Source organism: Rhea pennata, chromosome 3, assembly GCF_028389875.1.
Source record: "Rhea pennata isolate bPtePen1 chromosome 3, bPtePen1.pri, whole genome shotgun sequence".
NCBI lineage: Eukaryota > Metazoa > Chordata > Aves > Rheiformes > Rheidae > Rhea > Rhea pennata.
Window position 1 is genome coordinate 49,340,719 of NC_084665.1, and position 26,287 is coordinate 49,367,005.

General features: G+C 39.6%; 1 protein-coding gene across 1 annotated transcript in view; it reads left to right on the forward strand.

Moving 5' to 3' along the window:
• Positions 1-829: 829 nt before the first annotated feature.
• Positions 830-26,287, forward strand: part of KCNK1 (potassium two pore domain channel subfamily K member 1) — a 30,973-nt gene continuing 5,515 nt past the window's right edge. Inside the window, exon 1 of the mRNA XM_062573687.1 lies at positions 830-1,203. Coding sequence (XP_062429671.1) covers positions 849-1,203 — 355 coding nt within the window. The 5' untranslated portion in view covers positions 830-848. The remainder of the gene's footprint in view (positions 1,204-26,287) is intronic.

The following is a 26,287-nucleotide window of genomic DNA, read 5'->3' on the forward strand; positions in this document are numbered from 1 at the left end:
ATTTATGTTGGAAGGGGCATCTGCAGGTTGCCTGGTTCAAATCTCACCCTCAAACAGGCCTGATTTTCAAGCTACATCCCAACGGTTTGAGGAAAGCCATTCATTCCTGCTGCTGGGATTACTTCCTGAATTCATTTTATCAGAGGAACTGAAAATTAATCTCCTGCTTCACATAGGTCAATGCCACACTAGGAATTACCTTCTTCTCCTTTGACAAGTGCCTTTTGAAGTATGAAAAACTGGTGGAAGGATTTTTTAAGTCTTTAGCCATTGGCTTTCTTATTAGTGATGGGGGGCACACTCAAAGCATGAAATCTCAAAGAATATTTGTATAAAAAGGGGAAGAAACCTTTATTTCCCCAGCCACGCGCCTGCCCCCATCGCAGCCAGTCAGAGTTTTTGCGGTTGATTTCAGGAAAATTTAGATTGGGCTTGCAAACCCAATGAAAAGGTTAAAGGAGGGGGGGTGTATGTAAATGTATATAAACGTCCTTTTTTATTCAAGGGGCTCAAGCGTGACCCCCTCCGCTACAGCAGCTGCCCCCGGCAGGCGGCGGGGCGGGGCGGGGGCGGGGCGGCCGTTGGCAGCCGTTGGCGGCCGTTGGCGGCCGTTGGCTCCCGCCCGCCCGCGCGCGCGCGCGCGCGTGGCGGCGGCCACCTGCGCCGCGAGGCCACGTGAGCGCCACATCACCGCGGCTCCGCGCGTTCAAAGTCAGCAGGAAGAGCGGCGGCGCGGTGTGGCGCGGCGCGGCGCAGTGCAGCGCGCTTCCTCCGTCCCCTCAACTTCGCGGCCCGGCGCGGGGGCCGCAGCTGGCCCCGGGGCGCTGGGCTGGGTTTGGCTTAGGAAGATGCTGCAGTCGCTGGCGGGCAGCTCCTGCGTGCGGCTCGTGGAGCAGCACCGCTCCGCCTGGTGCTTCGCGCTGCTGGTGCTGGGCTACCTGCTCTACTTGGTTTTCGGCGCCGTGGTGTTCTCCTCTGTGGAGCTGCCCTACGAGGACCTGCTGCGCCAGGAGCTGGGCAAGCTGAAGCAGCGCTTCCTGGAGGAGCACGCCTGCCTCTCGGAGCAGCAGCTGGAGCAGTTCCTGCTGCGGGTGCTGGAGGCCAGCAACTACGGCGTCTCGGTGCTCAGCAACGCCTCGGGCAACTGGAACTGGGACTTCACCTCTTCCCTCTTCTTCGCCAGCACCGTGCTCTCCACCACGGGTAGGGGGGCGGCCCTTCCCCGGCGCCGGCGGGCCTGCCCTGCCGCCGCGCTTGGCGGGATGGGGAGGCCCGGGCGCTTCGCGGGGGGAGGGGGTGCTCCCTCCGCTCGGGGGCCTCGCTGGGGGCGGGGGCGGGGCCTGGAGGGCCCGGGCGGGGGCGCCGGGCTGGGGCGGGCGGGCGGCCGTTGGGCTCGAGCCGCCGGCGCAACCGTCCGCTGGAGGCGGCCGGTCTCGCTCCGTGCACGAAATGACCTAGCGAGGGCAAGCCGGTATAAAGTTTCTGTCACAGCGGAAAAACCGATTGCTCATCACGGGTGGCTGGAAAAAAAAAAAAAAAGAGAGAGCGAGAGCACACCCATAACTAATTCAGAATTGCAGTCTGAGTGGCGTTCTCATACCTACTGTTAAATCCAGGAAGCCACACTGAGCTAGGTTCAAACAGATGTGTAGACGTGGCTGCTGGTCCTAGCTTTTGCCAGTATAGAGGGCTGTCTGCTCTCTGCCTAGGAGCTTAGAAATATTTTTTTTTCCATTTTTCAAAATGAGGCAAAGCGAGACTGTCGGTTTAAATTATGAATTTATACCTCTGCTTCTGACGTGAACCTACATTGCTTTTTGGAGCATCTCAAAGTGACTAGGAGAAGAGAGACTTTGCACACCTACTGAGCCTCTGCAGCATGGCAGTGGCTATGCAGTAATCTTGTCTGCAAATATTTGACTAGCAACCCACCTGTGCCCTTGGCTTCAGGAGGGCACTCGGGTATCTCGTGCTAATGATAGCCGAGAGGCCTCCCGGAAATGACCGCTTGGCAGAGTTAAAGGGAGACATCAGAGTTGTTACACTGACTTCCCAGGACCTGCATAGTTCCCTTGTGTAAGGGGAATCTCTTATGTAAGATGTGTTTCCCCTTACAAACATCGGTGTTAATGTCACTGCCATACATAAATTGAAACCATATTTTAAACCTAGCCTGTTTATCATTAAGAGCCAAGGTTTTAACTTTCTCTTAATACTTAAAGAGGCAGGCATTGTGCCAGGTTTCTGCCTCCTTCCTCCCTACTCACAAATATACTGGTGTTTTTGAAAATCCACCCAAGTACCTCTCGCCTCCTTTGAACTTTTAAGTCTTTTTTAGAAGTCTCTTAGGCTCTTTAGTCTGCTGCTGCCTTCCCCCCCCCCCCCCCCCCCGCCGGTATGGACTAAAAACAACCAAAAAAGTAACTTGATATAATAAAGAATAATGAAGTTAAATTTCAGTATTTTTACTGTCAGCTTCAACTTCAAGTTTAATATTTGCATGTAAAATACTAAAAGATAGTGTTTATTTGCTTCTAAATAGCAATTTTCGTTGGGATTTTAAAAGACTTATGGAAATGCTTCTTCAGCCATAGTTCTTATACACTCATTTTTGTAACAGTTATGTTTCAGGTAAGATTGTAATGGACTGCTGTTTTGTAAAGGATGAGTACAAGTGTGTATGCTTGGAAGCTGGACTTGTAACAATTTTGATAACTGAATTTGAAAGCTGGCTCACTGAAATTAACTTCTTAACACTACAGAATGGTTAAGGTTGGGAGGGACTGTTGTAGATCGTCTGGTTCAACCTCCCTGCACAGGCAGCGTCAAGGAGAGCAGGTCGCCCAGGACTGTGGTCAGATGGCTTTTGAATATCTCCAAGAATGGAGACTGCAGCCTCTGTGAATGACCTAGTGCTCAGTGTCATGCAGTAGTGATTTTTTTATTATTATTATTTTATTATTATTTTAAGTAATAAAAACTCTATAAAGATTTCCCTAAAGCTAGTCTGAATTCAAGGCTTTGCCCTCTAAGTAATTTGAGCCTGTACTGCTATAAAAGAAAAAACCCAACAGATTCCATCTTTTTTTTTTTTTCCCTCCTGCCTAAGTGAGCATTCTGAGAGACATCAGCTGATATTAATGATAATGTTTTATGGTGTACTTCCTAACTGATTAGGACAAGCATTTCCCCCCCCCCTTTTTTTTTAAGAGTGTTTTTCAATGAATGTACAAATGAGATTGCTCATTTCAAGGAATTCTTGAATGTAGGATAAGGGCAAAAAGTTACTTTCACCCCCCCCCCCCCCCCCCGTTTTCTTTCCTGTTTCTGGTCCTTATAACCATAATTAGACCAGAAGATGTGAGAGTGACATACTTCTGGCATATACAATTAAATGTTTCCAGTGAATGAAGTTTTAAAGCTATAGTCAATGTATAGTAATGACAGTGGTGAGAAGATGTATGAAATTGTAATAATACTTCACTATTTTTTTGTAAAAACAAAATTCTTAAAGCACTGAATTTTATGGATCTCATGCTACCCTGTTTTCATTCCAAAAAAAATAATTTATATTTTAGTGTTAGTGTTTAGTGTTTCCTGAAACCTCTTGTGTTCAAATTTTTCTATGTAATAACCCACACATCAAAGGAAATGAAAAAAGGCCCTGCTTTTATATCTGTTCTTATTCAGTTGCTATAATTAGTTTTTTTTCAGAAAAATGAAAAATTATTCCATAAACACTACAATGTATTTCTTTTAATCCAGCTATTTCCATTTCAGAGATAAGTCACTCCAAAGAATTTCATTGGGACACTGGAATCTGGACTGAGTTAGTAACACTTCAATACTGCCTGTTAAGACACAATACAGAAGAGTTGGCTTCAGTAGTACAGTTTACATGCATATACCTCTTTTGCCCCCTGCACGTATGCTTTTAGGCAAGGCACAACCTGGTTTGAGCATAGAGACCTCACAAGGAAACTATTGAAAATGCAAGCTACTGTTGTCTAAATTGAAATTCTTTTAGAAAACTCTACTTCAAAAGCATATGCTTAAACAGAGGACTGGAACAGAGTCTTTGGGCTAGGCCCAAAAGAATAAAAATTCTTAACAAAATCCATCTGTTTCTTTAGATAAAACTTTAGATAAAAACATTGTACTTTACAACATTTTCCTATTACATATAAGCAAAAATTTTTTTAAGTCCGCAGGTGTATATATGCAAACCAATCTACCAAGTCCATTCTTCCCAAAGCATATAGTTTTCAGGTATGGATTCTCTTTTTTTCCTTCCCACTTGCTTTGTACCTGTGCAGGAAACCTTTTAAGTCCTTTCAAAGAGTCAGTAAAATAAGATGGGTGAGAAGCAGGACCTGTCTGGTCATCTGAATATTCAAATATTTATGAACAGCTGCTTAAATGTTGTATCACTACAAATAGTACATCTCAAATGCCTTTTCTTTTGAAAATAGTGTAAAGATAAATGCAGAAAAAGGCAACACTGGTATTGAAGACCAACTGATGGTTGCTTCTGTACTCAGGGACACAGCATAAAATTGCAGGGAACATAAGGAACGTTTTCTTAAGGTTAGCTGACTGACTTTACCAATCATCGTTTAAATGAGTGCACACCTACTTCCTGTATGGAGGCCAAGGCTTACTTCACAGCCATTTAGTCTTTGATAGCAAGCATGTAGCATAGGGAATCTTAGAATCCTCAACTCCCCTTCTTGTTCTCTCAGCCCTTACTGGGCTCTTACTAACTAAAGAAAAATATTTGAAGAAAATAATAAAGCCAATTAAGAATTCTGAAAATACGTATAAATAGAAGGGGTTTGCAAAGTAAGCGCAGAAAGACAAACTGTTATTTGAAAGCAATTCAAATTGGCTGCACACATGAACTGTCACAGGACTGTCACAAGCTGCCTGAAGGATGGGCAAACAAAGGATAATAATAAATGGCAGTGAAATGAGCTGTATGAGGCTCCAACAAATTACAGCAGTGACTGGCAGAAGGTTCCTGTTTTAACAATTTTATTCCACCCTGTAAAACTTAAGCAGTCTTGCAGAATCCCATCTGAGCAGTGCACAAAAGGAAAGAATTGACTAATTAAGGGTTGACAATGTAAACGCAAAGAATATATGGTCATGTGTGTTTAAATGACATCTATATTTCGAAACTGTCTTTAGTTACGACCTTAGGCACATGTATGTTCATAGCTGGTCCCAGTGCTAGATGTGATGAATGATCTTCCTCAGGCCATTGTTTCTGGTTGGCTTTATTATGGGACCACCTGTGTATATCTGTGCATTTTAAGAATGCAAAGCTACTTTACTTTTATACAGAACCAGTCATCTGCTAGGTATATATTTTCACTGTTCTTAAGATGTTAGATATCAACAACACTATTGCGTACTTGTACAATATGAGAATACTGTAAGAAGAATGGAGTAAGGAAATTATTATTGGTTGTGTTGGGAGATACAAAGCATAAAGTGCCTTATGCTGAAGGAAAAGATAGGGAAGGAAGGAAGATGCTAGTTCATGAATTTATTTTGACACATGTTTTTAGAAAGGGCTTTTTCAGTGTAAAAGTATTTTGCAGCTGTTCATGAGAAAGGAGGATAGTTGTGTTCTGGCTGTCCAGCTTTGAGTGTGCCTACCCTCTCCCCCCACTCCAAGTCATGGTATAGGTTTCATTTACCATTTGGGCAACAGAGGGAAGGTGAAAAAGAGCTACTTTGTATTCATCTGCTGTGACAAAGCTGCCAAAATGCATGATGCAGAAAATAGGTCCTAGGGCAAGGAAGAGGAAGCACAAGGAGAAGTTTCATCTTTTATAATGTCAATGAATATTATGAATATTTTTGGATTAGGATCAGCCTGGACTTTTTTCTGAACTAAAGGAGTCAAAATAGTAACAGGAGGGAGGGGAGAGAGGGAGAGAGCTGTTAGTATTCAATGACTTCTGAATCTGGTAAGGTGGTTAGCATATGCTATCATCTCCAGTGTTTTAGCCTGCACCAATTCTAATGTTGGCAATAAACATGGATGTGTTGTACTGCATTGCAAGGGATGGCACCCAGATCGGTGGCATACTAAACTAATGTTTCTGCATGCTGTATTTTGAAGTGAGTAAAAAAAGCTGTTCCTACTTCATAATTCATATCAAATGTATGCCTGGAAATTTCTCTCTTCTATGAAAATATACAAACTTTATGATGGCTTAGGCTCAGACCAATCTCATGAGTCACTCCTGACTCCAGCAGGAAAATGAAGCTTTGTTGTACTCCTCTCTAAGGCTAGTAGGTCACTTAAATACCTGTGATAAATTGCAGTTATTCACTGGGTGGGGATTCCAAACTTTGTGAATGAATTTTGTTTCTCACTTTTAAGTAAGGGTTGTTTGTTACTTAGCAACAATATCTACAGAAAAATGTAATTTGCTGGAGATGATCTAGGAGACAAAGCTAGATTGTGCTGTGACAGATGTTTTTATATTGGAGTGCTGGTAAGAAACATAGAAGTAGATTTAAGAAAGATGCTGGAAGAGGAGGTTTACGTTCAATATGCTGACTGTTTGGATGTTGAGAACATGTTGGATGTTGGATGGTGAGAAACCATTCTTTAATCTCCTTTGCTTAGAGGGACTTTAGTTCAAGTCCCAGGAGAATAGTTTAATGACATGGGGCATTCTGGGACAAGGTAGTCAGAGCTATGTCATTGAGGCTGTCCCCTTCCAGATAATTAGGCATTCACTGGAGCGGGACCTAGAACCAAGCGTCCCACCTCTCAGGTTAAATTGTGTAAACATGAAGTGAAAGAGTCATTCTGTCTGCCTGTGTGTCTACTTTCCTTTCAGGGAGTATTTCAGTATTTTATACAACATCGTACAGCTCCAGTCTTGCATGCTGTCAAATTTTAGTCTGGCCTTTGGGTTAAGAGGCTGTCTTGTGGGATAAGAGACTTGAGATGAGTTCAGCTTAATGCCTTTCTCAAGACAAGGATCTGAGCGGAGGTAGTCTTTAGGAAGAGGAGACAAAAAGACTGCAATTATGTATCTTGGAAAGCTGTACGAGGAGACAGGATGATGCATATAAAATAGTACTGAGAAGGTAAATTGAGTGCTTCTGGTCTCCCCGTTTTATAACCGAAGAACGTGGAAATGTTCAATGAAATCAAAAGACAGCATTTTTTTTTTTAAGAGAGGAATTTATCAAGCTTTGAAAACTCAGCTTTTCTGAATTTGTTGGAAAGACTTTTGTGAGTATATTGAAAATAACTGTATTTTTCAAAATTAATAAAATCCATTTTGGAAGGATATTAGGCATCATGCTTTAGGGTGCAGGCCACCCTTTAGATTCAGTTCTTTAGTTACCAGAGATTACAGCTAGGCCCAGTAGACAGTCACATTACTTCTTGTGTGCATAATACAAAGCTTTTACCATTTTCTCTATCATAGTAGCCTGTAGCAGAGAAAATCTGGGTCTGGCCTACCTTCTCTTCCAGGTGGAGTGGCAGTTTCTGGCTTCTCAACTCATCACAGTCTTAAGCTGTGCCAGGAGCTGTGCTTGCTGAAATGAGAGGTGGCAAAAGTAGCTCTAATACAATGTTTATGCTTTGCAGGCTGATGAGTAGTAAAAACCATCTCCTGGCAGAAATGAGAGCAGCCATGAAGTATCATGACTGTATTTTTTTTTTGTTCAGAGCAGTGTTGGCTGCTGATGGGTGGAGTGCTTCTTTTACCAGCTCTGTCTTCACTTCTGCGTGGAACTGTTCCACCTGCCTTGCTAAACTCCCAGTGATGAGGAGCCAGCCCAGAAGCTCTCCACAGGGAAGGAGCCCTCTTTAGCCCTTCCATGTCAGCTTTAAGGAAGTCGTTCTTCTACTGAGAAATGAAGCGGGGGGGTGATGGACGAACAGTCTATTGAACTCTAGTATGTTATGTAGAGTATAACCGAGGTTGTAACTGAGTTGATGGTGTCCTACCATGGGCTTATTAATTACAGTTTTTGTAGATGCATTATTACAGTTTTTGTAGATGTTAACTTTGTTTGGTATTTCTATTTTTCCAACTTTTATGTTGAAATTAGTTGCTGTTGTAATAGAGGGATTACATGGCCTACTGCTATTCTATTATTATTCTAGTATTTGGCTTTATTTTTGATCTGATACTTGCGTCCTTTTGGAAAGGAAGAGACTAATCCCGCACACTTGCCTTTCATTAGAATGTTTCTATTTATAATTCTTTCTCTAATCTACAGTTTTTATTACCATTCAGCTGACATCTCCGAATTGAATTCCTAAGCAAAAAGTTTTATCAACTTTCAGAACAGGATTTCTCAAATGTGTGCATTTGACAGTCAAATCCTGCAGTTCCTGCTTCTGAGAAGGGATTTCACTTTTATGTGCGTGTAACTTAAAAGAAGTTGTTTTTCAGATCCAAAATTTTTCCTTTAACAGTTTATTGGCTGTTTTTAGTTCAATGTTTTACTTCAGCCTATTCCATCATAGTCTTCATCCTTTTACCCGTTTTTGGATAAAGGAGCAACATAGTCTAGGGAGAAGTATCTAGTTTACACACTGTTTGGAGGTTAGTAATAAACTAGGTTCACAAGCTACTCAACCATACCAAGATGCTTCTTGACACACCCAGAAATGAAATTTCAACAATTTGAGAAAAAACAGGAAACCTAGAGAGTTTTGATGCCTCCGGGATTAGAGAGTAGCTCTGAAAGGTTTCTCGAGAGTTAGCTACCTGCATTCCAACTGTCTCTCTGGATCTGGCTGTAGTGCTTGAAGATTGTGGCATTTGTTCAGCTGAAGCTCTAGAACAGTTACTGATGATAATTCAGAAGACCCTAGGAGAAATATGTCCCTTTACTTTTTCCCTTAAGAACTTGTCTGCAGTGTTAAACAGTTTACTTTTCTTACAAAGCAAACCATGGCATAATCTTGATTAAGAAATCAACTGAAGTGGAAGAAATTAATAAAATAAAACTTTTCAAGTGCTTCAGAAAGATATCAGAGTGGCTTTTGCAGCAACACATGGATTTTCTGTCTCCTGAAAAGAAAGATGCATTCACATGTGGTTCTGCTTAAGGAAGTTTTCATACTGTGTTCAAAGATGACTGTAGATGGTAAATCATTTGTCTCTAAACCACAGATTTGCGGCTGGTGAGCTAACTGATGCTTCCATAGTGTTACTATAGTTCTTATTCTAAACTGATTATTTATTTATTTATTTTTGGTGCCAATGGCTTTTCAGAAAGGTATCAGAGCATCTTTTTGGAATTGAGGGAATGCAAATGTGGAAGCAAACAGCTTGCATAGGCAGGATCCCCTTGCAGGAGCTGAGGGAGGAGGTTGGGCTGGGCAGCAGGTTTTGCCAGTAGAGCAAGCCAACCCAGTGATCTTCTCAGCACCATCCTGCTTGCATGCAGAGAAAGTGAGGCTGTGCCCTCTGGAAAAAGTTGCATGCTATTTACCAACAGAAACTTAAACAGCAAGTTTCTATCTTTTGTCCGGTAATCATGAGTCTAGACTGATGTTATGCTAATAGGGGATAGGGTTTTCTTTATCTTTTTACTGTCCTCTACTACAAACTGGAGTACCTGCAACTTCTGCTTGGAAGGTTTTTAAGCATAATTTAATATCATTGCAAACACAGCTTTTGAGAGAACTGGTAGCATGAAAGTGGAGTTTTGTCATCTCTTTGCTCCGCATGTGCACATTGTGTTCCACATACTGAATGTATTCTCTGAAGATGTTAAAGATAATTCCTGAAGCTAAAATGAAAAGGCTAAAATGTGCCTGTGATTTTCATCCCATGTGTTAGTATCAGAGTTGTTGCTTCTGTGTCATTTCATTATTTAAAGATTATTTGAATTGAATCAACTAAAAAACCTTAAATTCTTTCACAGCAGCTACTTCACAAATGGTTTTCATGGCAGAAATATGGGTTGGTTTCTTGTTTCAGGGGAAAAAATAATAAACAGATTTAGATGTTAAAATGGTAGAGTTAAAAATGTATTGTGCCACTCATTATCATTAAGATAAATTTCTGCTTCCAAAGAGGTAAATTAAACCAGCTTCAAAATTTCAGGCTTTTATGAATCAAAACTCATTGCAGATGGCACTTAATTTGGGAAGTTTTGCTTTGTATAGGCTGTATAATGTTGCTAGTTGTGTTATGCAGAAATAGATATAAATGAAATCCTTTTCCCAACTTAATTGACAGTATTTTTTTAGTTTAAGGTTACCTATTCTTTATTCAGTGTTTACAGTGATGAATTTGATTTTCTGAAACGTTGGTGAAAACTATTTCAGGCTTTTCATATAGAAATGTGCAGTGCAACTAAAAGCATGAGAACAGCGGTATCTTTCATGGTGCTGGGGAAAAAATGGTATGGCCTACAGGAAACCATACAGCTACTAAGCCTACTGGGAAGTCTGTCACAGGTGCATGTCTGCTTTTCCATCTTTTTCTATCATAATGCGCCTAAAGGTGACAAGACTATGCAGAAGCTAAGTTAAACACAGAATTGCAGGGTGGAGACCTCTTGTGTCAAGGAAAAAGAAAACAGCCAACTCCATAGTGGCTGTAATAGTGATTGTAAAATTTACTGTTTCACTAATTTCTCCATTTTTATTATAAATCAAAGATTATATACTTATTGTAATTATTTTTAAAAATGAGAAGATTTATTAGCACAAAGAAGGAAATATGATCTACTGAAGACCTCAAATGATGGCAGCACTGGTTTGACTGGAGCTTAAGTATGTTCTTATCTTTAAGCCTCCACTGAAATTTTCTTGTGTTACTCTTGGACTCTTTTCTAATTTATGGCTTACAAGGCACATGAGGAACATATATTTTGCTAGGTTGAGATAGAGTGGGTATCTGCCACTCTTCCTGATATAGTTTGTAAAGTTTTCGGTTACTTCAGAATCATCAAAGGCAAGGCAAAGGGTCTAATTTCTCCTTCTTCCCCATATGCTGAGATCATACTAAAGATGGCTTTAGAGAAGGCTATAATGAAGTGTGTTTCAGAAATAACAATGTGTTCAGGGACCTGGAAGAAAACAAAGGAGCTTGGATGTTTAAATATTGGGACTTCATTTTACAATCTTACTTTGTAAAAGAAAAAAAATCTGAAAATGTTGTCATGTTTAAGATCAGCATGAGAGGACTATGAAAGCTCTACACTCTGTATTATTTAAGAAGGTATTTACCCAAATGCATGCTATACAAGAATGGTGTAGACCTTTCCCTTTGAAGCCTACAGCCTAAAGGAAATGAGAAAACCCTAAAGCAAATCAGAGCTTCCATCTGTTCTAGAGTTCTAGAAGCTCTAGGCTGTATGATTTACTAATGAGCAGTTAAATGCTTTCCAGCATGCCTTGTTACTTATTTTCATGGTTGTATTTTAACTTAATATTGGAATGCTGACTCAGCTGTAAACCAGAAATAACTAAGAATCAAACACATAGCTAGGACTTTCAAGCAGTAACACTACTGTATATAACAAGAATAATGAACAGAAATGAATCCAGTGCAGTAAATCATTTAGAACGGTTAACATCTGGCACTGAGGCTTTCTTACGTGAGAGTAGGAGAATATTTAAACACCTGCATACATAAACATGTCCATTGAGAAATCTAGGCCCTCAATTTGACTTCTGGTCCACTGCTGCAACTCCACTTGGACAAGCAAAGAACTCTAAACATTACAACATGTTGCATTCTGTGAGTCAACAACAACTGTGTTGACAGGGGAAGAGTAAATATAAGAGGGCAAGCTTCTGCCTTACTTCATTACAGAAGTTCTGCACAATTAACATTCTGCTCATCTATAGTGCCAAAAATAAATATCTTAGTCATACTCCTGTAGGTGCAGGTATTTATACTGTCAAAACTAGTTGAATGTTCAGGTCATGTTTTGGGGGGATAATTACTATCAAACAATTGTGTATGCTATTTACAGGAAAATGTCATTTACACTGAAAGTTATTAGAAATAAATTTTGAGAAAAGCAAAAGGTACAAACTCTCAACACCTCAAACAGAAGTCTGAGATTCAGATTTTTAGCCTTGTATTATCCTAAGATGTCATGAGGCAGATGGTAAGTTTTTCACATTTCTGAACCATCTTTCATCAGTAGATCCCAAAGCATGTGCATAGCAGAAACTAATTTACTTATTAAAACAGTTATGTTCTGCATCTCGTGAGATAGTGGTATTTCTGTGTGTATTTTTCAAATTAATGAACTAAGGCAAAGAGAACTTTGAAAAAAGATCTTGAAAAAAGAGATCACATAATAGGAGCCTATGAATATCATCTTGCAACTCTCTGCTCCCACTGCTAGGCCATGTTCTCATACATTACTGATATTTCCATCCTGCAAATACACTTCCATGTACTTTCATTTTTCTTGATTTGAGCTTCTTCAATAATATTTTTTCTGTGCCACAATATTTTAGGAAGTTGCAGCTATATAATGAGAAATACAGAAGCCATATAAAGCCTGTAATAACATTTCCATACCTTTCCTTCAGTGGAAACGGTAGGAATATTGCCACACCTATGTATGAAATTGTTCAGTTGTGTTCTCTCTGCAAAAAACCAAGCTGTATAGCAGCTGCTATTAGTTGATAGCTTATCAAATCCATGAATAGCCTTTGTGGGAAGATATCAGTGTTTGCTCTGCTGTAGCATGCTGATTGTCTCTCCTTATCCAGCATTTACCCAGGGTGATACTAAGCAAAATGAGCCAAGCCTGCCTAACCTCTCTGCCATTGAAAGGAAGATGTCTTGGACCCCTGATTTCTCCCCATGTGGTCCTGTCTACTCCCCTGGCCTAGGTTTATACCTGACCAGGCCCCAAGAGTAAGAAGAGGTAGACCCACACAGAGGAAAGGATCTTTTCAGCAGTGATGCTTAGATTAGGTTGGTTGTCTCATGTAGCTACTTGGGGAATGTATGGAAAGAATCAAAAATGCACAGGCCAAGTTAATGCATGTAAAAGGGGAGCTGGCAACCTAAGAATGCATTTCCTGTAATGATGGTGTATCTGACAACTACTGATTGCCACTTGTAAAAGAGTGTTATTTCAAGCAAGATTAAAATGAGAGCTAGTGAAGCTGAAACATCTTAACAAGCATCCTCTTTGCTAATACAGGTCCAGCACCAAAATATTTTTACACTCTGCTAGGACTCCATGTACCTTAGGTACATGCATCTCGAGGCGAACCTTGTATTTTTTTTTTTTCTATTTGATAACTAGTGTTGTCTGATATCTTCCCTTGTCTTTGAAACTAGTAAGGAAGTAACGCAGTAATACCATTGTGTTTACTCACTGTAACCTGTTTCCAAATTCTAGTCCTTGGCAACTGTAAGAAACTCAATGTATTCCTGGAGTCAGGCTCTTGGAAAGAAATACTTCCCTTGAAAAGGTGTGTTTGCTAGCAATATCCAGATTGCTGACTCAAGCTTTTCAGTGTCAGGTCTTTATTGTGGAATTAGTCTTCAGTTTACCCCCCACATACACGCACGCGCACACACGCACGTACACTCACACACTCCCCCAAAATGTACTGAAGTCTGAGGAAAAGCCACTTGTTCCAGTTAGATTCCCAGGGGCCAAACATCCGGTTTGTGCACATGCGTGTGTGCTGGCTTGCCACACGCACTCACTCGCTCACTCTTCAGTAGCAAGCGATTTATTAGTAAATACTTACAAACAGACCGACCTGACAGTAATCTCGAGAAGGACCACTCCAATGCTTGTCCCGATCATCTGCATGATATGAGAGAGAGAGAGAGTTGGCAGGCACAATCCTTTCGGGCGTACCTGAGGAGGCAACGTGGGCCTCTGTTGTGTAGCAGCCTCACTCTCCTTCAGAAAAACTCTGATATTTATGATTATTTGCGGTAGGTGGGAGTCCCGGCACATGGGGCCAACAAGTGCAGGGAGTCTAGCCCAACTCCGCCCCAGCTGCATAACCAGGCTATGATACTGCGCACGCGTGCAGACTTATTTTGGGAGCCACATTGACTTTGGGGATCACTATTTCATTATTCTTCAGCTTATGACCTTCATGTTGACTGCTTCTCACGGTTACGGTTGTTCTGTGGCTTCCAGCCACAGAATCTATATGTAACCAACTGCTGTTCTTTCTCACAGATTTCCAAGACCTTGTTAGTTACTTATTTGTATTCCGCTTATCACAGCGGTATTGTTCTAGACACCAAAAGGTTACAACAGGGACCATTCTCACCAAGTATGAGGTAGTACAGATACAAAAGTTGCAACACGGAGCATTCCCACCAAGTATCACCTAGTATGGATACACCACTTAAAGCATCACACTTTCCATAGAGAGTTACAGGTGATACTGATCTGGCCCTTTTCATTTTGTCCAGGGTTTGCAAATGCAAGCACTGACAGGAGAGTGCTGAATATGAGAAACCTTAGTATGACTCAGTTTTCAGATGGGATGGTTGCTAAGCAGTTTCTGATGCTTGAGCTACCTTAAGGTGTAGGAGATAAGACTCAATCATTTGTGTGTATCGAGAGTCTTTGACGCAGTTGGTCCAACATTCTGACTGGGCAGATGGAGCATTTTTGATGAGCTGTCTTGTTGATTTGATGTTGCCTGTATTCGCTGTGTGCAGGACTATCTTATTCTGTCCCTAGGAGGTTAGACTTATGTATTTTCTTAGGAAAATCATACTGTAGGGAGTAAAAAGGTCATGAGAATTTCTGAGAATATCAAAGACGCTTTTCTAACAAAACAAATATTTACTGTTTTAAAATAAATTGCCATTAATCTAAACAAATAATATCGTATTTGGAAGTAGTGAAGCATTTATGGTGCTCTGTCTGTATCTTTGCATTGTTGGCAACCATCCTGTGTCTGTCGTTTCCTTTTTTTAAAATGCTATATCCCAATTTATTTCTAAAGAATTTCTTCTAGTTAGGTGAGCCAATCTACACTTCTTCATCTTACAAAGAGAAATAGTACATGCAATTACAATTATGGGTTTTTCTTTTGTTTTCCCTTAATTTGTTGGTAGGACATACAGTTGTGATTATCTTAACTTACCCTGATTTTTGTGCGACTAATCAAGTTTATAGTTCTCAGAATTTTTTTTTGCTGTATGGAATGTCCTAGACATCTGAATGATTTAATAAGACTAGTATATCTATAAAATGTACTGTGCTTCAGTGAACTAGCTCTCAAAACATTGAAAGTATTTCCCTGTTGCCTTGCAACTTAATTTTTTTTTTTTATGAATGTGAAATTGTGAGTATATTCAGCTAGCCTATACTCAGATGGTAGAGTACCATAATGCATCATATTTTGAATTGTGATTTAGAATTTTGACTGAGCCAGAGAACTTGCCTGAAAACATATTTCACTTTAGCCTTTGTGTAAACACTCTTAACTTCAGAAGTAGGAAAATTCTCTTGGAAAATCAAAATTTAAATTTGAAATATACCTCTGTAGAAGTGGAGAATGCATTTTAGTTCTGTGCGTTTTTTGTTATTTGATCCTCTGATTTTTGGTGGTCTGTGTAAAGATTGGCTTTTATTTTGCTCTCCATGCTGATAAATTCCTCATATTTCTCAAAAATAATGATTAAAATACAGGGCAGAAATAAGGGTTTTTTTATATAGATGTATTATCATATCTGATTCCTTTAAATGTGAAATACTGAAATACCTTACAAATATAGGTAAAGACTATGTGTCTTCCTCCGCTGAACAAGGAAGGTAGTGCAGGTAATTTCCCTGAGTTCTGTATGTCAAATCAATAACAAAATTAGGAGAATAAATTCCTATCCCCCTGCTGTGTTCAGTAGATAATACTTCCTTCCATGTGAGGTTGCATTTTAATGCAATAATGCTGCTTGCAGATTTTCTTTTAACTCTACAGTCTGGAATTACCTAATTTTTTAATGTTGTGTGGTAATTCTTTACTGCCCACAATACCAATTTCATTCACTGCTTTCATACTTGGTTCTTCTGATGGTACAATAAAGTGAGTTTTGTCTCAGAAGTGGAGGTGGGAAGCATACTAATCTGCAGCTGGTTGTTTCTCTTTATTCCCAGATGGTAGGAAGAATAACAACTGCGACTCATTTCGATGCAAGAAATGGTAACTTGGCAAAGCTACATAGGTACTCTTCATTAATTAGATACTTGATTAAAGTATTGCAGTATGTGCCACTGAGACGTATTCAAGGCTTTTGACATGTCGAAGACATGTTTGGGATAGTAACAAGTGCCCATTATAAATCTTTGTAAACCTCTTGCCAGTAAACTGCACCTGACTTTTGTTCTTTTCAAGCTGAGTACCGTACTGCACAGGTGCTGGGCTTAGCAGTGGCAGCTGCTATATCCTTATAGTACCCTGTGTATAAACAAGGTCTTTCAAGTGATAGGAGGCTGAAGTAATTGATAGAACTTTAAAACCTGTTACAGGAAAAATTGGGGTTGAGGAAAGAGAAAGTTGCGACATGAAGAAGGAGGAAAAAAAAAAAAAAGACCATAGTTCCAGACCTTTTGCTACAAAGAACAAGCTCTATCTTCTGCTGCTCTGTTCAAAAAGTGTATATGCTTTCAGGTTCAGTGCCAGTTAGATGCTAAATGGATGTCAGCTGCTAAATGGATGTCAGCTGCTAAATGGATGTCAGCTGCTAAAACAGATTTTTTTTTCAATTGGTATCACTGTTGTAGATTGCCATATCTAAAAACCAAATCTGAAAGTATTAGTGTTTAAGATATAATATCACCTTCTTCATCAACCTTTATGTTGCAGCCAAGGTTACAGTCTCGTCATGCTCTGTACCAAATTAACACGTGTAATGAGACTGTCACTGTCACGGACGACCTACTGGCTAATTTAGCAGATAATGTCATTTCCTCCTTTCTGGTCTATCAGAATCTTTGAAGCATTTTCCAGGCTAGGTTTTTTTCCTACACTGAATGTTTAGGAGTTTGATTTCCAGGAAGAAGAGTTGCAGGAAGGCTTGTACCCTTCTCAATACCTTGAAGATAACGTTGAACTACTTAGGAGAATTTTGCGTGAACCTGTTTCTTTGATTGCATGTTAATGTTGGTGATCAATGGCTTTAAAAATCTATTATGGTGGGAATGCTGCTGCACTTTTGTTGCCACACACAGCAGTAAAGCCCTAACAAAAAAAAATCAGCGCAAAACCTTGTTTCCTAACATTTCAGAGGACTATAACTAAAGCTTCCTTGCTAAAGCCCATTTATATTTTTCTTCTATCAAATTTTAGTTTTGGAGGCTCATGGAGTTTGTTCTACCAAGAAACATTAATAATAAAATAGTCTGTTGGTGGGAACCCCATTTTGATACAGATTTTAGACCATCTGTTGCCTAGTGGGCAGGTAAACCAATAAAACAATAATTGGAGTTCTCCTTACTGAATTCTCAGAAGAGCCCTCAGGAAGTCTAACCTTGCTTTTGACCTGTTGATTGACTTGTGTTCCACAGGCTTTTGTTATTTTCCTTTTTTTTTTTGTTTTTTTTCTTTCCATTGAAAAATGAATCTGAGATTAGGCAGAAGTAACTGTTGCTGCAAAATACACGTTTCCTTGCTTAAGCTAAATATTTGTTAGAGGCAGATCTAAAGAGGCAACGTTCTCATTTTGGACAGATACTTCGAGAAATGTGCTGTTACTGAGAGGTCTTGGGGGGAAGAGGGAGAATCCCAACACCAGATGGATCCTGGTTCACAGTTTAACCCTTACAGAGTCTTAAAATCTGAATAAGACTAAGAGAAACTGAATTCTAGTTGAAAAAAAGTTAACTTAAAAACAGTAGTAAACCAGAAATGCATGCGTATGTTTTGACTATTATCTGTGATAGAATTAAAGACTGAATGTTTTGCCACAGAAGTGTAACTGAACTGTCTGCTGAATACGCTGACATATTTAGTCTTTGTTCCTGCCTTGAGCACTGTGTGAAGCCATACGCGCTCAGGGCATGAAGTCTTTAATGCCATGTTGCTTCAAAAAACATGGTGAAAGTTGGCATGACTCTGTGGGAACACAGGTCCAGCCTACACATACCTCAAGTCAGGATCAAGGTTTAGCATGTTATAACAAAAAGGAGTTTGATAACAGACAGTTTCAAGCAAACTGTTTAGCTAGGGTTTACAGCTACGGTTTGGGAAATCTAGTTTTCTGCTCACATAGGCTAAGAGGGAAAGCTTTGCTAGCTGAAAGCCTGGAGAACCCAGACTTCTCCTGTGGAGTGTGTTCCTTTCTAAAGGCAAGGTTAATGGTGCTGGAAATGGAATATGTGCCTTAACTATGGTTCCGCCATCTTCTGGTCATGGCTAGGGAAGAATGTGTACTTTCAGGTAGACTGGCAAATTAGAGACCTGTGCTGGAAAGGTGTAACAGTTCCCTTGAGCTGGTAGTGTATACTTCACTGTATCCAGGCAGGATTAGCAAGATCTAGTATCCAGCTTTGATGTGAAATAATGCTATCATTTACAACTTAAAGTTACTATCTTTTGAGTGGTATTTGCCTCTGATACTTTTACTAAGAAGATATATTACTGAGCCAAACACTCACTAATAATCATCCTAGTTGTGGGACTAATTTCTGTACTTGTTCTTATGGCTGTACTGGGTTCCCATGCAGTGAATTCCATCTTCTGTTTATGCAGTTCCAGCTCAATACATCATTTTACTGTGTAATATCTGAACAGAGCTCTCCCTTATTACCTCCACCCCATATGGATCTTAACCATTTGTGTCTGAATGAGTTCAGCATTGCCTTTGCAATACATAATATAGTAATACAGCTGTAATGTTTTTCACTTCACTAATAGTAACTATATGACAAAAAAACCAGTAAATGTCTGTACAAATATGACTGGTTTCTAGCCATTTGTTATGCCCATCAGATTTTAATCCTTTATGTATGTCTTGTCTCACACATGGTGTGATGAGTGAACTTTCCAACAAAAGGAGCGTGGAATATTTGGATTAGAAGTAAAAATTGTTTGGTTTGGCTGAGAGTTATGTCTGATTTCCCTTCACTTTAGGCAGTGTCTTCATCTGTTCATTAGTGACCTGTGGTTCAGGTAGCCATGCAAACCACTAATACTGTCATCGTTTATCTTTCACCAGCATATTTGCAACATGATGTCAATTCTCAAACAATTTACAGGTAAAAGACTACGATAGCAAATCAGGACTGCAACTGAGAAGAGAAAATATGTCCCAGATGGGGAACTGTGCTTTTAAGGTATTCTGGCACAGTCTTGCTGAGCACATGCGCAGGAGCCGATTCTGGAGAAGTGCTGTTAACTTAGAGTTTAAACTCTGAAGGCATTTCAAGTCTGCCAGATTTTTTGGACCTTAGTGGGAGAACCTGCAGTTGAATTTTGGTTCAGATCGGGACTGTGCTATTGAAACAAATCTCCAGATCATTCCCACTTCCTCATATTTTGATGCACAATGTGGAGCAGTCTTGAAGCACACAAACTGGGCTCTTTTTGAATTGAGTAAAACTGAGAGGTTCACTCGTGGAGCACAGTTAATCCCAACTTTTAATGGGCATTCAGTCTTTGGGAGCAGATCAGAGCAAATCTGAAGTAAACTCTTCATAACTGCATAACTGAACAGCTGGAAATTATAAAGGCATGCCCAGGCTACAACTTCTATTTTCCTACCTTCTTCTCACCTTATATATTAAGGCGTCCAGCAACCTTAATATAGTACAGAGATTTTTTCCTAGTATAGATGTTTCTCCAACATTGGCAGCTAGGGAGGAACAAAGGCAACAAACATTTTAATAGACTTTGCAGCTGGCAGTAAAGAGAATATTCCTTGAAGATCATAGAAATGGGTTAATAGTAAACATGAATAATGTAAAGATTTCCCTGTCCTAATTTTGAAATTATGAAATATTTCTTGTAATCTGGGAGTTGCCAGGCCTGTGAAGCTGCAGATGGTGACAGTGTGTATGACTCTAGAAACTTGTAAGTACATTTCATAATATCAAAAGAAGACACAAGAGAGTTCTCATTATAGGCAGATGGCACTTTATTTTTTTCTATAGTTAAGAAAAAAATACTTAATGTATCTTTTGTTCTGATTCCCATTGTTAAAATTCACCTGAAAAGACCTAATGCACTGCAGATTTTCCTTGCATAATTCATGGCTGAGGGAGAATATATATATATGAGTTTCTGTCTCAGTTTCTTTGGGAATGTGAAATTGCTTCCTATGCAAGAACAGGTATGGTAGGTACTAAATGCATTGCAAGATACAAATGTTCTAACATACAGCTATGCTGGCAAAAAAATGATTTTGAAACTACCTTTGAACATACAGGCCAATATATCCATGCCATTGGCTTGGTGCCTTGAGTTCAGATGTTGCTGACAGCCAGTGAGCTTATTCATACAATCCTGTTAATGTTCAAAGAACTTTCAGCCTTTCCTGATGCAGCAGGTGACACTTATATAGTTATAATAGGTATAAATCAATGTGTTAAAATCTTCTTGTTTTGGAAGAAATCTCCTGACATCTCTGAAATATCACACTGAAATTATAACTAGAAATTGGCAAAATGAAGTAAACTCTATTCTGAAAAGTAATTAAGTGAGAAATTGTTATTGAGAAGATCCAATTCTTGTGGTTACTTTTAATTATTCAAATACATTTTTACCGGTTTCATTCTCCTCAGGTTTGAGGGATCTATTGTGATTGAAGGGAGCTAGAATAACACCAAATCAAATATATTTAAAGGAAATCTAAAATTTTTAACTGATGCTGTGTGAGGATAAAGTTAATGAATGTTTTCTTTACTGTCAAAACTGATTTAAGAGACTTCTGCCCCTTCCTTTATCACTTCCCTAATTTTGCAGATGATACTGTTTGGGGACTGTGCTGTTAGCTTTGATTTGTAAAATGTATTAGGGTCAAATAAATGTCCTCCTCCTTGCATTCCCCCAATTTTTTTAATTGATGAAATGATCTGGCTTCAGTTTAAAGCATCTCTTCTTCCTCCCCCACCCCCACAAAAGCAGTTCCATTAGCTCAGCTGAGGAGGTAGCAAAATGTGACATCCAAACAGTTTCTGGGGCTTAAAAATGCCCATCATGGTGGGATTTTTTTCCTCTCTCCGTTCTGCCATATAGGATAGCTTATCTCAGCCTGGTTGGAAATCAAGGCTTTCAGGTGAATTTAATGAAACTGTATTACCAACCTTTAAATATTAAATTTTCCATTTCTGACATATGTCTCTTAATAGTGTGTTTTAATGGCATTGCTGTGTCTCAAACCTCTGAATAAAATTCTGAAAAAATATTTCTAGCAGCATGATGATACTAATTTGCACATTTTTATTAAAAGACTATCCTTCATGTTTTGCTTCTGCAGTTCTTTAGAATTATTTTTCCCATCTGTAATACAGGGAGGAAATACATACATGCAAAAATACAAGCTAAAAGGTTAGTAAACTACCTGCCTAGAATTATTGCTTATTTTTAAAGCTGGTCACTTCTCTGCTTTCCAGTGCACAACTAACCGAAGCAGCAAAAGCAAAATACTTTTTCTCAAAGGTAGTCTGACTGTGAACAATGCTTTGGCATTTGTAGATGTGTGCAATAATGCAACATATCTTTGTTTAATTTATTTCATTTTATATAGTAAGTCACCTTTGCCTTGTAATGTGTAGGATAGTCAGCTTTCGTACTTTACATGAGGCTCCTAATCATCTGCTTTAATCATAATGTTGTTGTTGATTTGAACTCTTTAGGGCAAGTTTCTGATCACTTTGGTTACTGCTGTGTTCCTCCTAACAATAAAAAAACATACCTGAGTTCTCACTACCACTTGGATGTATCATCAACTGACATTTCCCTAATATTTTAGAGAGGATATGAGACCAGTTATGAAGCAGGATGTGTTTCACTGCTTAACATGGATTCTGGAGCATGTCAAATCTTTATACAAAAAATAATGTAGAAATTATGTAAATACTATTACTGGTCTTCATCACTATATGCCAGTGAGTCATGTTATGCTTGGGCTGAATGAAGACAACTTTTTTTTTTTAATGGCTTTAACATACCGCACATGATTCATTTAATCTATTGGGGCATTTTGCGATTCTGATCAGACTTCAAAGAGCTGTCTTCTCTTCATGAACAGTAATTCAGATCTGCAAAGGGACTAGTGTACTTCTCGTGTTGTACCGCCACATCTGGATTGGGTGTTGCAACTCTGCTGTCAGAGTAGGCGAGTCTGGGTGGAGTGTGGATACACTTACTGTAGATACCTCCCAGTAAGAAGCTCAATGTTACTGCATAGGCTGGTAGTGGTGCAGCAAGTCACCTTCAGCTGAGGGAAAGGACCTGAGAGGGGTGGTGGCTTGGTGAAACACATAGGAGGAAAGCAGATCACTAGGCAGAAACAAGCGGACAGCACAGAACTATTGACTGCTGGCATTGACTTCTTAAGGCATGCAGAGAGAGGGGTGAGCTATGATCCTATGGTACTGGGGTCTCTGGGCTGTGAGGTCCCGTTCCTGTGAAAGGGATAGTAGACAGCTGAAGCCCCGAGAGTGTAACATAGGCACAAGAGAAAGGATCAATGCTGCCACCTGCAAATGTACCATCTAGGTTGCTTCACTGTAGCTTGAGAGAGACTGTTGGGGGAGGCTTACTGAGGGCTGTGGCACCTCTGTTAGCCCCTTGCTTTCCTCACCTGACATCAAAATCATTTACAACAAACAAACCCACCCTTCAAGGCCTCTGGGGAACTCTTGTGTAGAAAACCAGGCTGGGTAACAAAATCCTGGAGTTACAACACACAGTTGCAGCATCTTTGCACTTTGCTATTGTATGCTTTATTTAGGGTCACAAAAGTATCTGTTAGAGGGCTAGTCTTTCTTTACTGAAAGATCAGTTGTTTAATAAACTACAGGAGAGACTAACTATGAAGACACACTGAGTAGCTGTGACAGAAATACTTAGACTGGTCAAAAGCAACAACTGAGAAGGACAAGAAGAAGAAGAAAACAGTGCTAACAGTGCAAACAGTGCCATGATAATGCAATGTGCAAGAGTAGTCTGAAATGCTTGTAAATAGTGCTGGGTTTGACATAGATTGTTATGAGTTGGACGTTGTGAGCTGCCTAGTGACTCTGGAAAATGAACAAAATGTGGTGTTACATCATCATGGAGTGAGAAAATCTCTTATCTGGAACACAGTGATCAGTTCTGGATATTTCTCCACATGTAAAGTGATCTAGCAGGAGCAGTTAGGTACAGGGAAGACAAGAGGAAAATAACTGGAAGAGGAATCTCAAGAGTGGGATACAAAAGACTGAAAAGTATAGAGAAGTTATGACCAAGCATTCTTACAAGATAAGAACAAGAGGACGACTTGGAAGACTGAAAATGGAAAAGTATTTTACTGAACACATAATTGACCTCTATGACTCCCTGTATTAAGATCAGAGTAAAAAATATTGTGTTTTAAATGATTTTTAAAAACAAGTAGTTTTGTAGGACATTGCGAAGACATTCAAAATTACATCAGAAAAGATAAAGGTATTGCATATATTTATGTGACCACATAACAATAGAAGTCTTCCAAGTCATAAGTTGGTGCATAAATCACTTTTAACAAAAAAATCCCCATTTATGAGCAGAACTGAAACCCAACGGTCAATATGTTTTGGGGTTTTGCTCTTTATATGAATGATAAAGTGCTTGTCTGTCTCAGGAGGCTGAGCTAGATGGAGTGTTGATCTTATTTAACATGGGAAATCCTACTAGTCTTGCACATATTTCGTTTGGTGAGTTTTCTTCAAAGAATGACTAACTTTATACTGCTAATGTGTGAATGGGCACTAGAAAGGGTTATACACCTGTGTGGGTAATACCATTTTATTTCTGGTGTCACTTTGCTTCTGAGTTTGGGCAGGCTATCTAAGGATTTGATTTTATATATATATGTATATATATGTATATATTATATATATATATATATATATATTTTAAGCGCCAGTGGCTCTAAAGGAGCAATTGTTACCTGGTGTTCTGTTTACACATACCAATATACAGCAGTCTCTAAATCTTGTCTATCTTTATAATCAGTAACCTCTGTTATCAGATATGCTACATGAACAGTTTAATTCTAGGCACTCATAGCAAGTCTATCCATCTCTTCTCCTCCTTGACAGATTAACAAAGTGACTTTGTTTTAATAAAGGGAATATAATTAGTCCCCTTCTTGTGAGCATCCTTTTCTCATACTAAAGAAAATCTTAGGACTGCATCTGTAATGCTTTTGAACATGGTAGTTTTAGCTGAAAAAGGCAAACAGACACACTGTTTATTTAATATTTAGCAGAATCAGCATGTGCGGGGCACATTATGAACAATGAACTCTATTGTAGAAAGCCTCTGCCCTGAAGAGCTTACAGTGCAAGGAAGCAACAGAGATGCATGAGAGGCAGGAGGCAAGAGACTGCAAATGGCTGAACACTGACACGGAGTGTCTCCTGCCTTGGTTCTCTAATGTCCTCTGTTCTAACGTATTGCTATGCTTTTTTTTTTTTTAATAACTTTTGTATAGTAGGGGGCTAAGATGTATAGACTTTGTTAGGAGAGCTCACATAAGCAATTTACTACTGGGAAAAAAAACATGGGTCTCTTTCCTTACTGCTTGCCATAGTCTCATAAATAGTGACTTTTGCAGAATGGCAGAGCAGATGTTAAAGGGTGGTGTCTGCTTCAGGCACCTCAGCTACTTCTGTGAATTGAGAGTTTCAGTAAGGGTTAGCCCAGGTAAGTGGCAGACTGATTTGAGCATCCAGCTTAGCCCAACCTAGTGGCAAATTTCCCTGTTATACAGCCATTTTGTTCTATACTTGCCTCTGAGTCACGTGTTCTCTAGGTTGTACCTGGAGGAATGTTTTTCTGTCCTTTAGAGAGGATTATGGGGGAGGTGTTAGAGAAGTATCAGCACTGGAGCCCATCCTCACTAAGAAATGAGCTGACTACCACTAGAAGCAGAGCAGAGCTTGAACTTAAATCACTAGCAGCCTGTTCTGTTTTTGTTTGTTTTTGCATATGTGGTATGGATATTTGGGTTCAAGTTATTGAAAGTTTGGATTAATTGTGCCGTGCAAGTATACACCAATTTTAGGAACCTAGAGCTTGCAAAGGAGTTTGATGCTACAAGCTCAATTTCTGCTTATCACATTAGTTATCAATAGTTATCAAGCTTCATCAGGCTTCGTCTTAAACATGGCTGAGTTCTTCCCCCAGTACTGAAACTAGATGGCTGTTCTAAAACTCTACTCTGAAGCTTAGAAATGTTTTTTGAACTCCTAGAACAAATCCATTCATGGCTATATCACAGCTATTTGTTTGTATGGCAATATTGTTCTTTGTCTAAAACACTTCTCCCTTGGTAGTGCTCGTCTTCTGCTGCATTAAGAGGGAGATGCTATATCACCTTTCAGTCTTCATTCTGCTTTGCCAAGGAAGCCAGACACTTTTATCTTCCTCTCGCAGAACACTCTGTAATTCCCTGATAGTTTCAATAACTCTTCTCTGTTCTTGTTGCAGGGTGAATTTATTCTTAAACTTGAATATGCAATATCAGATTATTCCAGATAAGGACTGATCTGTCCTGTACAGCTAATACACCTCTAGTTCTGCTTTACTGAAGACATGTTGATGTGATGTAGCATTGCAGTTGCCTTTTCTGTGCATGTGTCATAAGAGTCAGTGGTAGACACCCTATGATCAACTAGAAGATAGATCTTTCTTCTTTTCCAAACCTAGAGCTGGGGAGCTAAGCAACAGCGTGGGTCCTTATATGGATAGAAGGTAGAAAAAGATAGAAAGCCGAGTAGGGGAAAATGGTTAGCTTTGGAAATACGGGAAAGTCGCAAGGGCTGTTCCTCAGAGGCCTGTGTTGGGAGCCGTGCTATTCAGCATATTCATAAATGATGTGGAAGAGGGGATGAACAGTGAGGTAACAAAGTTTAAAGATACTAAATTTAAGGTAGTAAGGATGATGGAAGAATTCCAGTCTGACTAGACAATAAAGTGGCACTTTAAAATGAATGCAGATGAAATGCGAAGTGATGCACAGCAAAAATAATCCTAGTTTCACATATGAAGTGATGAGGTCTGCACTGATGGTTGCCTCTCAAGAGCAGGATCCTGGTGTTCTGGTAGACAGTTACAATAAAATGTTAACTCAGT